Source organism: Spermophilus citellus, assembly GCF_964194105.1.
Source record: "Spermophilus citellus genome assembly, chromosome: 1".
In the NCBI taxonomy this organism is placed as follows: Eukaryota; Metazoa; Chordata; class Mammalia; order Rodentia; family Sciuridae; genus Spermophilus; species Spermophilus citellus.
In genome coordinates this window covers 201,498,922-201,516,486 of record NC_138182.1, presented here as the reverse complement: position 1 = coordinate 201,516,486, position 17,565 = coordinate 201,498,922, and the positions used below count along the sequence as shown (strand labels likewise).

General features: G+C 34.2%; 1 protein-coding gene across 1 annotated transcript in view; it reads right to left on the bottom strand.

Annotated features, from left to right (window-relative positions):
• LOC308655339 (uncharacterized protein) overlaps positions 1 to 17,565 on the bottom strand; it is a gene marked incomplete at both ends in the record, with an annotated part of 117,170 nt that overhangs the window by 77,824 nt on the left and 21,781 nt on the right. Inside the window, 2 exons of the mRNA XM_081305397.1 lie at positions 2,278 to 2,379; positions 8,381 to 8,548. Coding sequence (XP_081161523.1) covers positions 2,278 to 2,379; positions 8,381 to 8,548 — 270 coding nt within the window. The remainder of the gene's footprint in view (positions 1 to 2,277; positions 2,380 to 8,380; positions 8,549 to 17,565) is intronic.

Here is a 17,565-nt window from a genome sequence, read left to right as displayed (position 1 = left end):
GCCTATGTAAACCGGCTCACAGTGGGCCCCAAGGGTGATAGCAACATAAGGGTATTTGAAGCTGGAAAACTGTCCTCTAGGGGCTGGGGATGTGGCTCAAGCGGTGGCGCGCTTGTCTGGCATGCGTGCGGCCCGGGTTCGATCCTCAGCACCACATACCAACAAAGATGTTGTGTCCGCCGAGAACTGAAAAATAAATATTAAAAAAAATTCTCTCTCTCTCTCTCTCACTCTCCTCTCTCACTCTCTCTTTAAAAAAAAAAAAAAACTGTCCTCTATCTCTTTTTGACCCTATGATTTGTGATGGAGAAAGGCTAGAACTGTGGAGATTGTTTTGTATTCAACAGGAAGCATGCAATACTAAGGAAGGGAATGAAAGAAGTCATGCCTTTGATGAAATTATTGAGCCACTGAAGCAAAGCAAATCCCAGCACCAGCTCAGAGCCTTCAGTTTCTGTGAGCCCATCCTACCCCTTTATTGTTTAAACCACGTACAGTCCAATGTTCTGTAAGCTCCCAAAGAGTCCTGACTGAAATAAAACATAGTGAAATAAATCATAGTTTTGGAGGTAGAAATTCTGAGACCTGAATGCTGGTGTTGCCTTGGCCATAGCTATAAAGCCTTAGGCAGGCCATTTAGCATTTAACAACTTTGACCTTAATCTATTCATCTGCTAAATGGATGTGAAAACATCAAGTTTCAAGTTGTGTTAAACATGCATTATCAGAAAGAGCATGTATGCTCTCAAATATACTGCTCAAAATAGGCATCCCTAGTGAACGTGAGTTCTTTTCCTCTGTGACATAACATGGCTTTTACACTTAAAGTGAAATTAACTGATCGATACTTTGATATTATAAAAAAGTAAATGTCTCTCTTTTGTAACATCAATGAATCTAAAATAGGTGTTCAGGTTACTTAGTATTTAGATATTCCTTTCAGGTTTATAGGAGACTAAACTCTACATTTCATAGAATATGTGCTATTGACCACGTGGGATGAGTGATAACCTGCAAGAAATTTCCTCAGGATGAACTTTAATTATCTTAACGGGCCCAAAAGACCTTACATTCTACTCTACTCTCATACCCTGAGAGTTGGTTAAAAATTCCATTAATATAAAAAAAAAAAACTGTTGGTGGTCTGAGCACTGTTTCCTGCTCAGCTATGCCTGTGTGATGGGCTGGGAGGTAACAATTTACTCTGATGCACCTGTCACCCCTGTCACTTTTACCAGAGCTGAATTCACATTCACTTCTTTACAATAGAAGAAGGGCAGTTTCCAACAGAACTACAGAGTCTACAACAGAGGAACTCTGACAGAGAGAAATGAAATGCGACTCTAATGATAATGAGGCCAGAAATGGGATTAGGGTGTGTGGCCAAAGCAGGAAGGGTGGGTCTTCCTGAAGTATTGGTCTCCCTTCCTCCGTGCTGTTCCAGCCTTCTGGTATCCAGGGCTCTCACAGTTACTCAACAAGTGTTATTGGAGTACCCTTCTGTTGTCCTTTGGATGCTTTGCCAGATATTGAGGATAAAATGATAGATGAAATGCAGTTTTTGACCCCTTGGGGTCAAAAACTCAGAGTTCAGATGGGGACATAGATAAACAAACAATTGATAATAAAGGAATTCAGAAACTCTCTAGAGGCCCTGAGTTTCCCTCTGTGATAATCTCATTGCTTCTCCCCTAACGCACCAGGCTGAGTATGGAGACCTTTATTTTATGTTTCTACCAATGATATTGTTTGGGATCTGCTTTTTTTTTTTTTTTCAAATCATCCATCTCAGGTTATTATCAAATTACAAATCAGGAAGTAGAAAAATCAAATTTAATATTATTTACTAATTCTTAATATGCTAATTAAAAAATCTGGACACTTGGGAAGCTATAGAGAAAATAATTTAGGAGTACTAGAATTCCTCCCAGAAACTATAAAATACTGACAAGAGATGTATGGTCAATATTCTTCTTACCTTCAGAATTGAGTCCTATTTCTGTAGAAACAAGAAGGGCTCTTTGGTAGGAAGACTAAGTAATGCTCTCTGTCAATCAGAAAGGTACATTCCATCAGGAATACATGTCTTAAAATATGCAATCATGATATGAACAGTTCTCAATCATGAATTTTTGGTAAACTGAGATTTTCAAGTTGCTTTTACTATGTATGTGGACTTTACATGACTATGATATTGAAGGCTATTTTATGTATTTTGCTAGGGTTGAGAGAGTTGTTCTGAAATGAATTAAAGCTTTTTATTACGAGACCACTTACTGGTATCCACTTCAGTTACCATGATTGGTTTGGAGAACTGAATTCGGAATCCCCAAGGATAATCTCCAGTTCCCTTGAATAGTCTCACCGTTCGCTCACGAACTAAAAAGAAAGCAAAGGGGCATTGCTTTGAGTTAATTTTTAGATATTATAAATTAACTATATTATTATTAAAGTAGCTAATATTTATCGTTGTTTATTACATGCCAGACCTAATAAAAATGTTCTAACCAATACTAAATAAGTAGTATCCACTTTAATTTATACAACAGCCTATTATTCTTATTTTGGGGGAAGAAGAAACTGAGGCACGAAGAGGTTAAACAATTTGCCTGAGTCACCCAGTGAGGAAGGGGTAGAGCAGTACAATGCCCAAGCCTTCCCTGTTAACCACTGTGCGACAGCTACCTGCAAAGCACCTGAGCCTTAAAGATCCAAGTCACCTATATCTGTAAATAAGATATTTAGTGTAAGGTTATATATGTAGATAAGAAAACAGAATCTCCACCCATAGATTTAAGTCTTAGGAGAATCCAAAAAAAAGCTGAGCTTTTCAGAAGAATATAGGAATAACTGGGTCTTTCTACGAGAAACTCCTACTTGTGCTTCATTGAAGGTGGAGAGTCCGAAGAACTTCACTAACAGCCCATGGCTTTTTACTCTAGTCCAGCAACCTCTTCATCTGCTTTTCCTTCTGTTTGTTCTTCTCCCTGCTGACTTCATACCCTCTTTTCTGTGTACATAGATATAGATGTGTGTATGTTTCTTCCTCAGCTTCTGCTTGTGATAAGTTTGGCTTATTCATAACTTCAGCCCATTCATGGGCCCTCTTGAGTTTTCTCCACCTTGAAACATTTTAACTTCCGTGTTCACTACCAAGAGCATTTTCCAACTTTGAATTCCAGTAGGAGGGAGGGAATCTCACAGGTAAAAATCCTTTCTGATCAGAATTCTTCTGTGTTGTTAATTTTCAAAGGCAAGGATTCGGCATGATTCCAAGCCAGAAAACATGCTGCAACAAGACCGTCTCTTCCTTTTGTGGAAGGAAAGTTTCCATAGAGGGAGATGTGAACATGGTAGGCATTTTAATCTTTTAATGATACAATTAATTCATTTCTTATTTAGGAAAAAAAATATATACCTGAATCATCTCAGAGTACACGAAATAAGATACCTGAAGGGCTTGCGTAATTGCAGATGATTCATTTTTAAATGCTAACAATGGTCTCCAATAAAGAAATATAACAAAAGACTTCAAAATAATGTGTATTCTGTTTTATTTATGGTCAAGTCCACCAGAGAGAAGTACTAAAATAATACTGAGAGCATTAATCTTCCTTGAACAATTAGATTGATATATATCAATTTTTTCTATGTCAATGAATAACTAAAAATAACTGAAAGTAAATAATAATAAAGTATGATAAATCTCTGAGCTACAAAAGTGAAATATTAATAATAGGCCTATTCTGGGGTCCTGGGGAAAGCCAGGTAATTCATTGTGAAATAAGAAAGGTGATTTATTAACAAGGTCAGGGTAACCTAACACCTTAAAATTTAAACTAAAAAAAAATTCAAGAGTCTCCTTTCATAAAAAATATAGGAAACATTAGAATTTAAGGATAATACACTTTGCTGCCTTATGTCAATTTTTAAAAATGTTTTTGTCACTTTTCATTTATCAGAGAGAAATGTGCAGAGTAGTCTCTTTTTTAGGTCTGTATTCAAAGACTATTACAGAAAGTAAAAATGTAGCTGAAATATGGCCAGAACTAAGAGCATTTAAGAGGCCAAAGGAACTCTTGATAATTTAAAGTGATGGACAACAATTTATTTAGAGTGGGAAGGCCCTTAGTTCAGTCTCCCAATTGGTGTGGAATCTCTTTCTTACCATCTCTGGCAGGTAGAGTTAGGTGAGCATGTCCTTGACATGGGGAGAAATATTAGTATTATAGATTTATATTACTTGGCACAGTTTATAAGATGATTTGCCATTTAACTTATTCAATTTTCTCTCAGATATTATGAGGTAAATCAATATTTTTCAAATTAAGTTTCCTATGAGAAATAACAAATATAGTAAAAGGTTAAGCAATTTGTCCATACATGCTCAGATGTGACCCTTTAGGTATCTTATTTCGTGTACTCTGAGATGATTCAGATAGATAACATAAGTATCTGATAAAAACAAGGAAACATGCATCTGTTCTTCCAGATTCATCACAGTTTGATAGCAGAAGTCATTCATTAATAAGCATTTACTGAGCACCTACTATATTTCTGATGTTTCCCTATGTATTAGAATGTAGTGGAGAGGACAGACAAGTGGTGATTTTCTCATGGAGTTTATGCCAGACATTGGCAGCCAAAAGAGGCAAACATTCAAAGACAGAAATGATAGAGTCTTTTCATGTAAATTCCTGAAGGAAGGTTAGTTTTCACAAAATGTCCGAAGAAAATGCATTTTTGTTGTTGTTGTTTTATTTTACTATAATCAGGAAAAGCCTACCAAGGTTGCTGAGAAGATAATAATGCATTCCAGCTTTAAAATTCTGTGCTCTGCTCTGTTGGATGCTTCTAGGGAAATCTCCATTACTTGTTAACACAATTCTCTTTGGTACGACTGTTTGGACTGCCACTTACTGGATCTTGGTATAATTTAAGAAACAGAACTGGGAAATTCAAGGACTTAGGAATTAATATTTCAGCAATCTGCAACAGGTTGGTAGCTAATCAAGTCAAAAAGAAAATCAGAAATCCTATTTCTGACCCCTGTAGAAATCATTTCTAATATCTGTACTTGTCAAGACTTCTTGCTTCCTCTGGGTTACTCTCTTGATACTATCTTGTGCTTTTGACAGATTGATTACCCAACAGATATTTGTTTAATGGAGTATTTTTACTGTGTTGATTCAAATCAAATTATGTTTGTTATTTTACTTTCGTATGGCATGAGACTGTTAAGCTAGCTATTGCTTTCAAGGTTGTGTTTCTTTCTTTTCAGTTTTTCAATCAGGCAAATTGAATGTCAACAATGTGTATGAAAAAATAAACAATTCAATAAAATCTTGAAATGGTGAACTGTAGAGTTCTCCTGTGGGAGAAGAGACAATCAAAATGTTTTGTATCATGTTCCCCTCCCATTCGGAAGACAATTTTCTCATATTTTAAAATGAATAGTCCTGGTTTCCCTTGTCACTGTCTAGTAGAAATTCTACAAATACTGCACAACTGCAGAAAAGCCACAAATGAATATTATTGTTGTTTCAGAGACTTTTTGGCACATCATCAATAATTTATCCCCCCAGATAATATCTCCTTAGAATCATATTGCTAGATGTAAAACTTCAAACAAAGGGCAAATATTTCCACAAATATAGCAAAACTGGTATACTAAACACACCCTAAAATTTTCACATAGTGATATGGTCTTTGTCTATTTATTCAACACAAAAGAATTCTTTCAGGAAATTCAGGATAGGGTTATTTATTTTTAAATTATAAATTTTATTTCATGAAATTCATTTTGGTAGATATAAATTAATATTGTAATATGCTTAAAATTTTATCTGGTTAATGAGGATATTTTCAGTTCAAAAATTATCTATTTCCCCTCAACTAAGTTTTCTTCTTAATTTCCATCTTCTTTTATTGGTCTCTTGGTACCACATAGTTATGAACATAGGTCTCTGACACATGTAACACTTGAAGTATTAGTAATAATAAGAAAAGATAACAAGGATATTCTTGAACTGAGGCTCAGTCCAATAAATTGTATCATGAGCTCACTTGCAAAATTTAAATATATTTTTGTACATCCACAGAGACACATATATACATATGTATGCATATATGCATGTGTACCAATATATTTATATGCTCACACTAAAAAATCAGTCCCATTTGTTTTCTTTTACCAAAGCAAATGATACCAAATTAAGTAAAATGCTGTTCTTTGATAGATACGAACAATAGTAGAAATTACAATAATTGTACTTTTTATATGCATTATACATCAGGTTTTAGCTAAAATACTATGAGGGTAGGAGTTATATCTTCCTCCTCTTTATGTTCTTTGCTTTCTGCCACAAACAAATATTTCATAAATATTTGATAATTTACTGAATTTGTAATACAATATAAATTATGTATATTTTACATATAAATGTATGTGAATATGCATAAACATGTATGTGAATACATATATATTTATAGTTGTCATTGAACTATACTTGTCATAAAATTAAAAGAAATTAAAGGGGGAGATGGAAATAGCTAAAATAAATAGAAAGAGCCCATTATAATTTTCACATATATAACTTTATTTTATATTTTTATAATGCTGAGATAGGCAGAAGAATAATATTTTTTCCAAGATCACATAGGTGATAATTATTCAATAGTACTTATTGTATTGTACTTATAGTATTTTAAATTATTTATTTTACAAATGCACATTGGTTTCCCATGATGAAGCAGGTACTGTTCTGGGACCTTGGGCTATACCAATGAACAAACAAATGGAGGTCCTGACCTGAAGATCTGACCTTCAGTTAGTGTTCTTTCCCTATATTTAACTTAAATAAAAGATAAAGAAAATTTACTGTTTTTTTTTTTTAAGGCTACTCTTAGATCCCCATCATCCACCTTTGGTTATTATTGTGTTTGTTCTGATTTATTTAATTTTTAATAATCTTATTTTATTCAGGTAAGAACACTTAACATTAGATTTCCCCTCTCAAATTTTTAGATGTGCAATCCATTCATCTCACTTAACTGCAACTTTATACCTCAACCCCTCTCTTGATTTTCACAAACTCCACTCTGAATACTTTTGGATTTAGAGTCTCATGTTTACTTTTCAGTGAGTGGCTAAGCATAAATTGTTTATGATTTGATATGAATGTAAGTAAATATTCTAAATATGCAAATAACAAACCTTGTATTCTCTTAGGCATGTATATGAGAACTCATTTAGATATACAACTTTTCCTCATTAAAACTCTCCATTGTTAAATTTCATAGTATTTTTAAGAAGAAAACCAAGAAAGGCTCTATTTTACTCTACAGGTAAGACAAATGACATTATACATAATATATACATATGTCCATGTATTACATCTTATCTGTATAATTGGAGGTAAGATGAAACTGAGCACATGATGATGCCTGTACTGAATGAAGTATGTGCCATTTTGTAGAATTTGTCATACTCTAAAACCTGTCATTTCTCTCTATGTATCTTTGACAACTCCTCCCAGGGCCTTGACCATAGTAGGCATGATGTTTATTAAATATGTCATTGTAAAATTAATTTAAAATATTCTTTTTTGCCTGGATCTTTGCTTTTGTCCAATTGTTTATTCATCAAGGTTATTTGTAACAACAAAATAGAAACTCACAGAAGATCTGCACCCTGAATATTGAAAATTGTAATTCAGGTGTAAGTTGTTTTTTTTAATCACAAGCTATTATTGCAATAGAGAAATATATAAAGTTACTAATTTTTAATTTACTAAAATTTATCTCAAAATATCATGGAACATTAATATTAATGAAGTCTTCAAAAAATTAAAATGCTTACATTATCAATTAAAGGTATAATTATTAAATACTCATTATCAAATGTAAAAAGCAGACTGTAAGATATGTTTCAAAATAAAAATAAATACATGATAGTATCAGATGTGTATTTCATGTATTTTTAAGAACAGGGCCACAAGAATGTATAATAAAAAATGTAGAAACAATAAAACAGTTATCTAGAGGAGCTGGAATAAGAAGTGACAATTTATCACTTCTTTATACTTTTTAGTATATATTTTTAAATTAATAAGTACTTTTTAAGCAAGGATAAAAATACACTCTTTATTCTGAGTATATTGATCTTTATTCCAACTGTAGAATTACTTTCCTGTTTGGATAAGCTTTTAAGACAGTTTTAGAAAACCCAATATTAAGAAATGTGTTGTGTATGATACATTCTTTTGTTCACCAAACTCTCCCCTCAGTTTTCCAGTTTGGTGACTGCAGAGATTTACCTGGAGTCTAGCTACAGATTCTATAAGGCTCACCCATCTTGCTATGATTGTAGAGTCCTTACCAGCTACTGGTCGTGGTTTTTTACTAAGACATCTAGGGCTGTCTTCAGGATTCCCATCGTCGCCTCGGAAAACCCATGCTGCTGAATGAAAATTCTCTGTGTAGAAACCTTTTTCTTCAGTATCCAGTCGAAAGCCAAAATCCATAGAACGACCATCTTCTGAGGTGACTGAGGATCAGAAAAGATAACATCAATTATGCTCTGGTGAGAAAGAAGGTCCAACACACTGAAAGTCAGGGTGAAAAAGTGAATACACAGAAGTAAAGTCTGTATTAATAAAGAGTGTTAGACTTGAAAATAAGTAGCTAAATTTCCTGGACAGTTCTCTTGGGAAGAATTTATATAGACAAAAAATACCATAAATCAAAACAAGTATTGCTTCAGGACTTAAGGCATGGGAGTCTGTGCCTTAGAAGTAGCACTATGAATTATTTTGTCAAGGAAAAATATGGGAAAAGATTTATATATAATGTATATTAATATTTATAGGTGAAGATGAAAACCCACAAGACTTGGAATCATCTTGGAGTCCCTTTGAATAATCTTGGAGTCTATTTGAAAGTTCTTTTCAAAGTACCAAGCATAAGGAAAAGGATTATTAAGTGTAAATTTTTAAAAATCTCTACTCTTACCATCTCTGTGCTTGAAGAAGGCACTGCAAAATGTCAATTTTTAGCAAAGTCACTCTGTTCTTACATGAAGAGAAAAGCATAAAAGGGAGCATAGAAAGTTCCATCTCACTGTTTTTCACAGCAGTTTAGGGCTCTCTCTCTCCTCTCTTTCTCTCTCCTGTGTAGGAGTGGCTTGGATAGTGTGGAGGGCTGCACCATTTACAGAAATGAGAGGGTGTTCTATATTGCCTCCCAAGTACTTTTTTCTGTGACTTAACACAACTTTATTTCCTTTTGTGGGAGTATTTGTTGTTGTTTTTTTTGTACTTTAAAAAATTATTTCGTGTAGATATACATAATATTGGCTTCATTTTGACATAATTTAATGGAGCATAATATAATTTGCTCCAATTTTGGTCTCCAGTACCTCCTTTTTCCTTCCTTCCTTCCTTCCTTCCTTCCTTCCTTCCTTCCTTCCTTCCTCCTTCTGTTCCCTTTTCTCTACTGATTTGTCCTATTTATATAGTTTTTTAAATTAGTGCATTATGGATATACATAGAGGTGAAATTCACTGTAGTATATTCATATATATATATATATACATATATATATATATATATATATATATATATATATAGAGAGAGAGAGAGAGAGAGAGAGAGAGAGAAATTTGATCATATTCATTTCACCATTCTTTCCTTTTCCTGTCCCTCATCCCTTCTGGCCAATTCCCTTCCTCTTTTTCTCTATTCCACTGATCTCTCCTCTATTTTCATGGAATACACCAACCCTCAAATATTTTTTTTTCTTATTTCAGTTTAACTTTTGTATATGAGAGAAAACACTCTACCCTTGACTTTCTGGGTCTGGCTTATTTCACTTAGCATCATGTTCTCTGGTTCCATCCATTTACTGGAAAATACAGTAATTTCATTCTTTATGACTGAGTAAAACCCCATTGTTGATTTATACCACAGTTTCTTTCACCTATTGATGGGCATCTGGGCTGGTTGCATATTGGCTATTGTGAATTGTGCTCCTATAAACATTGAAGTTTTTAGGATGTATCACACAGTACTATGATGGTTTTAGTTCTTTTAGAGAAATACCAAGAAATGGAATAGCTGGGTCATGTGGGGGGTTCCATTTTTTGTTTTTTGAGGAATCTCCATGCTGCTTTCCAGAGTGGTTGTACTAATTTACAGTCCTACAAATGTTGTAAAGTGTAAATTTTCCCCACATCTTCACCAACATTTATTGTTATTTGCTTTCTTGATAATTGCTATTCTGACTGGGGTGAGATGAAATCTCAATGCAATTCTGATTTGCATTTCCCTTATTGTTAGAGATGCTGAATATTTTTGCATATCCCATTTAGGTAAAGTCATACCTTAAGGTGTTTCAAGTGGGAAGACTCAAGAATTACCACTTCATAACCAAAATACGACTTCAAGAAAAGCATAAGTCATTTACTTGTATTCAAGTACATGGACAGGATAGGGTAATCATTTTTGCAATCTGCTCTTTGTAATCACTTTTAAATTGTACTATTCAAAGTCATCAACTGCCGCAGTCTGGCTGGGCACAATTCAGGAGCCACTTGTCAAAAGAAACGAACTTTATTTTTAGAACCACACACGCCAAACCACACAGCTCTTCAGGAAAACCTTCAGAGCCCAACTGCCCTCACCGGCTTCCCACAAGCCTCTCAACCTCCCCCACTCCTCCTGCTCTTGAGGCAGATTGGCTGGGTCGCATGGGTGGAGCCAAAAAAAGTCCCCTAATGAGAAGCTCCGTGGTCTGAAAGGGTGGGTAAATAACCCAATGAGCATCACCGCAGAGGAGCCAATCAGTTGGCAGCTAGAAGTTTGCTGGGGCCGCTGTGAGCCAATCATCATCTGGAAGCTGGAAGTTTGCTGGCAGCTGGAAGTTTGCTGGGGCCCCTTGGGCTGTGGCGCTCAACAATCAACTATATTCACAAAGATGTGCTGTCCCCAGCTCTATCTTTAAAGTCAGCTCTGCAGCAGCAGTAGTGGAGAGCCCATGACAGCATAGGATAATTTATCCCCCAGAAAGCTTGCAGTTAGCTCTGCTCCTGGCCATTCCTAGTAGAATGAACTCCATATACAAAGTTCAAACCAAGTTTAATACAAAACATGTCAGCTTCTGTGAAACTTGAGCCAACTCTATAAAAATTGCATCGAAGGGTCCATGCCAGCAAAGGGCCCATCCAGCTGGGGAGGCCAACTGGTCTTCAGCTGTGGATCAGTTATATAAACCCTCTGGGAAGGATGTGTTATCTGCTTCCAACTGGGTTTTCCCTGGAGTTTCATTCTTAATGGTTCCTGTTCTTGCCTCTACAATTATACCTCTGCTTTCTTAGTACTGGACTGATAAAAGAATGGATTAGTCATTGTCCTGACACATAGATAAATGCACTAAGATTTTATCTCACTTCAGTTAGAATGGCAATTATCAAGAATTTCAAGCAACAGTAAATTTTGGTGAAGATGTGGGGGAAAAGGTACACTCAGACATTGCTGATTGGACTGCAAATTAGTGCAACCACTATGGAAAGCAGTTTGGAGATTCCTCAGAAAACTTGGAATGGATCCACCATTTGACCCAGTTATCCCACTCCTCAGTTTATATCCAAAGAACTTAAAATCAGCATACTACAGTGATGCAGCCACATCAATGTTTATAACAGCTTAATTCACAATAGCTAAACCATAGAACAAATATGTGCCCTTCAACAGATGAAGGAATAAAGAAACTGTAGTATATACACACAATGGAATATTAATCAGCCATAAAAAGGAATGAAATTATGGCACTTTTGCTGGTAAATGGATGGAATTGGAGAGGATCTTACTAAGCAAAATAAGCCAATTCCCCCAAACCAAATACTTAATGTTTTCTCTGATATGCAGATGCTAATTTCAAAATAAGGGAGTGGGTAGGGGAGATTAGAAGTAGTTTAGATGAAGAGGAGTGAAGAGAAGGGGGAAGGGGAATAGGAAAGATAGTATAATGAATTGGACATTACTATCCAATGTGCATATATGATTATACAACCAATAATTCTACATCATGTACAAACAGAAGAATGAGAAGTTATACTCTCATTTTGACATGTAAAATATGTCAAAATACATTTTACTATCATGCATACAACTAATTAGAACAAATAAAAATTGCAACTAGATTCCCAGCTCATACATTTGGTTAACTTGTGTAGTAATTGTCAAAGGTGGTGTACTGACAAAGTATGCAAGAACAGTTTTCTGCAGACAGACAAGAAAAAATTGTTAATATCTTTTAACCCCAAATATCTTTAATGCTTGTTACTGTATTTTTAATTTTGTATTCCAAATGAGACTGCACTAGTCATTTGACAGTTTGAGTGGTTTCAGATATATTCATTCATTCATTAAATTGAACTGGTTTAAAATAAATGTTCTTCTTTCATGAGCAAGGTATAGTTTTGTGTGTAATGGGGATAGATTGATGAGAAATTCAGGCTCATGATGTTGTAAACAAGTTAGAAGAACAAGAAAGAGATTCTGACTGAGAGGTAAAATTAAAGAAAGAATATCATTAGACTGGATCTGGTGGAGTGAGTAGACTTTCTATGGGAAGAGAGGGTGGGAGAGAGGCAGATAAACATGTATGGACAAATGGCCTGCAGTGGGAGAACAGGTGGAATTTAAGCATCTGTATTTTGAAACCCAAAAGGCAAAATCTGGAACTTTTTGAGTACCAATATAGCACCACAAGTGGAAATTCCATATCTGATGTTTTGTGAGATGTCACAGTCAAAACACAGGTGTACTAAAAATATTATGTAAAATTGCCTTCAGACTGTATTGTATATGAAACATAAATTAAATTTTTGTTCAGATCTCATCCCAAGATCTCATTATGCATATGAAAATATTAACAAAAAAAACAAATTCTGAAATAATTCTGATCCCAGTCATTTCAGTGAGGGATCCTCAACTTGTAAGATAGGTCATGTTGGTTGAAAAATTAAATTATAGTGTATGGGATAATAAAAGGCAATGACATAAAGTTGTATACTTCACCTGATGTTTGTCAAAAGGCCGAGAAGCAATGTAACAGTAAAGTTAGAATGTAAATGAAATGATAAATTTATGGGGCATATTGTTTATTGGAATAAAAATTGTAAAAATTTCAGAACAGAATACTATAAATCAGGATATAGGATGCATTCTTCCACAGATACTATTTCATAACCCTTCAATACTTTTTTTGCTTTCAATTGTTGATTAAGTTTGAGTACAACGTTTGATGTTAAAAAGTAGAGAAAGCAAACCAAAAATTATAGTAATTTATTGACTTACATTTCTCAGCTTTAAGGTCAAATCAAAGCTTTTTGCTAAAATAATACTTGCTAAAGTTATAGAAGGGCTAAAGGATTTTAAAGTGCTAAAACATCTCTTGTTTGATTTATTTCCTATCTGCTTGGCCTTAAAAATTCAGTAACATTTTAACATTTATGAATATAACTTACAGAGATTCCTGGGCCCATTGATTTATTATTTTTTCCCTCAGCCATAGCTGTCCACGATGGATATGCAATCATCTCCCTATCATGAAAAGGGCTGAGGGTGGGTCTTTAAATTATAGTGATCTTTGTTTTTATTGGTATGCATGAGTCTGTTAAAACAGCTCACTGTTTTACAAACAAATTTGATTATGTGGATGAACAGTTCTCTATCCATTCAGTTACCAAAACACAGCTAATCAACATACTCTTACATAAACTGAGACATAAAATTTGTGTTAAAATCTAATGAAGCAGCAAGCCACACACCTGCTGCAAACTTATAGCTGCTAGATTTCTCAACATCTGCCCCTTGAGTCAAATAGAGAGCAGTTCGAATATTCCTTTGGCACAAAAATTTTGCCACTAAAATTAGGTGTGCTTGATGAGCCTTTTAATAAATGAAATTCTAAAATACAATGAATTCTTGAATATGCTTGATATTACGGAAATTGTATTTGAACACTTGTCCTCAAAAAATGTAAATACTTCATTTTTAATTTTAATTTTTTGACTTCAGAATAAAAAAATATAAAATGTACAATCTGGTTCTAAGTGTCTTTAGGCATTCTTATACTTCTTTCATTGTATTGCATTATTTGAAGATAATAAAAAATGTAGAAGTGAGACCCTGTTTGGACTTTTCCAGAGAGATACCAGGATTAGATTTGGAGAGTCCAATCAGATGCAGTGGATTCTGTTTAAGAACATGGATTCTGGTCTAGCTGTCCAATTTGAAGCCCAGCTGCACCACTAATAATAGCTGAGTGATCTTAGATAAGTCACTTATCCTTTCTATGACTCAGAACCTTATTTACTAAAATCTGGATGAAAATATGGTACTTAACACATAATGCTACTGGGAGAAACAATAAGGTAATACATAACAAACAGCTTACAATAGCTCTGTAAGCACATTTTAATTGTTAGTTTTTAGCATTAAGACTTGGAGTTCTTTTTCTTTTTTCCCTTCCTCCTATCCCTCCCTTGATTTCTTCCTCCATTCCTTCCTTCCTTTTTCCCTTTTTTTTTCTCAATGGCAATTAATATTTGGAAAATATACTTCCATAATAATTTTAATAGCTGAGTTAAATAAAGTAGCACTATCAAGTGTCCTCACATGATTAGATCCAAATTCTTGCCACATCTGTTCATGATATTGGAGCCATTTGAGATTACAAAATTCAGAGCTCCATTTTGCAGGCCCTTCCCTCTTCCATTTATTGCCTTCCAGTTATTTACCTAGTGTGCCTTAGTCAGCATTCCCCACAGCCTAGATGGATTGATTAACTGTGTCCATACACATAAATATGTCATTCCTAATGTCTTTTCCAGCTATTATATAGGAAGTCAGAGATGAGTGAGATTAACAGAGTGAAAAACACCAGCTGTAATGATGCTCGATAAAGCTGTCAGGTTTTAAGTCATGGATTAGTAGCATATCCTGACTCTATAAACAAGATAAAATTTAAACCACACATTAAACAATGCTAGCCCTAGCAGCTCTTGGTAAATTGCAGTCTCTACTGAAAAGTTTCCAAAGAAATAACAACATGCTTTCAGTGTGTCAGTGGCTTGGATAAACTGAAAAATAGAAATGGCAGACCGATCAATTCTCTTGAGTCTAATGTGAAACAAATTGTCAATATTAAGTTTCCATTCAAAACAGAATTCATCCAAAAGAAAACACAAGCATTGTTTTAATAAATGATTATTCTAGTTTGGCACAAAATTTAAATGTGTATAAATTATACAGCTGATTGCTGTGTTATTTCAAGTGGAGTGCTGGTAAATGTTTTAAGTGTTCCAAAAGGAAAACAACTCCTAATTTGCAGTGTTTGCCAGTTTCCATTGTATAAATACTCCCACCATGACCAATTTCAAGCTACCAACCTGCTGTCGCTGAACTGCAGTGTTAGAAAAATGTGCCCAGTGGCTTTTGGGAGCCACTGAGAGCTGGCTCCAGTACACCTGATTATTCTTTTTCTCAAGAAATGCATAGCAGACTTGAATGTCTAAGAGCACTAGTGGTGAAAGATTTGTCCATAAAACAATGGCTAAAGTAGACTAGTACTGAGTCCAGATAGCTGAAGGACACACTGGACTGAAAAGTACTGCACCTATTCTTTATAATACATGAAGATCATCCATAGTTAATCAAATTAATCAAATTAATCAAATTTTCCATTTGATTGAATTTCTTAGTTTTGTTAGATAGAAGTAAGTTCTAGTGTGCTATCACACAGAAGGATGACTATAGTTTTAGCAATAAATTGTGTATATTTTAAAAATCTAGAAGAAAGGATTTTAATGTTTTGGCCATAAATAAATGACAAATGTTTGAGGAAGTAGACATGTTTAACCTCATTAGAACATTACACAGTATATACATGTATCAAAACATCACACAAATATGTACAATGTTTTTATGTATCCTTCCTTAAAATAAACTTAGTTAAAAAATTGTTCCAGGTAATAGTGGAAGGTATATGTAATAAATTCAAATTATTAATATAGAAATAAAATTATCATATTAATTTTGTATGATTATTTACATTAATAACTATTTACATTAATGATTAATGTAAAATTTTGTTTCTGTTTTTCATATTTATAACCACATTGCTCATCCCTCAGTTTCCTTACACTTAGTTCTTCAGATGGGTAGATGCTGATTAATGTTGGTCAATTGCAGAACACCTCAATAATTTTGGTTATACAGGTTTCAATTAAAACTGCAGTTGAATACTTCTTCAATATAAAAGAGAGAAATTTTAAGGTCTAAAGAAAAACAGAAACCAGTGAATATAGGAATTACAAGGGAAGCCATGCTGTGAATGTGACCCCTCATATTGCTTAGGTGTCCTCGAAATAGAAATACATAAAGGAAACTTCAAATTGTTTACATAGTGTAAACCCTCTCCATGTTTCTCCTTTGATGTCTTGGGAAATCCTATATTCCTTACTTTTAATTTTGTGTGATATAGTCTTGCAGGACCTAGAAACATAGGATCAATGTCAATTAATATAGCAGTTGCATACATAATACAAGATTTGTATTCGTACATGAAGAGAAATAATATGTTCAAAGATAGAAAGTCTATCAGTCACAAAACCAAAAAAATAAGAATGGCAGTTCAAGATCATTGCTCTCTAGAGATTATCATCCTAAGTGAAATAAGCCAATCCTAAAGAACCGAAGTCTGAATGTTTTCTCTGATAAGTGAATGGTAATTCACAATAAGGGGCGGGGGTCTAGGGAAAAAATAGATGTACTTTGGATTAGATTGAGGAGAGTGAAGGAGGGGAACGGATATGGGGGTAAGAATGATAGTAGAATGAATTGCACATTATTACTCTATGTGCATATATGATTACACAACTGGTGTAACTCTACATCATGTACAACCAGAAGAATGAGAAGTTATGCTCTTTTGTTGTATGATGTATCAAAATGCATTCTACTGTCATGTATAACTAATTACAACATTTGAAAAAAAAAAGATTTTCATTGCTCTCTGGAAAATCCAGTTTGGGGCATCAGTCTTAAAAAAATCTCAGGTATTTATTTAGAGAAGATTAGAGTACACTGAGAACAAAACTTCTATCTCATTATTTGGACACTGAAAACATAAACCTCCTACTATCATATGTCTTCCTTTCTTAATTAGTGTGACCTTATTCCACAGGCTAAGCACAATTTTGCTCTTCCAAGAGACTGGTGACAGGCAAACACTTTATTATAGGAACTTAAACAAAAAAAGTCATCAACTTTTCAGGGAAAAGGACCAACAAATAGTTTATTCTCTTAGATTCTTTGAAATCTTTAAAAGCCTTGCCTTACCATTTCCACTAGTCTTAAACTGTTAATTCGTGACCCTGACTCAATTCTAATGAACCTCTCATATTGAAACACCTACATTAAATCAAGTTTTTAATTCTCATTGAAATCCAACTTTGCCTATTTCACTCTGAGGCATTATCAAAGCTTTGTTGAGTGGATG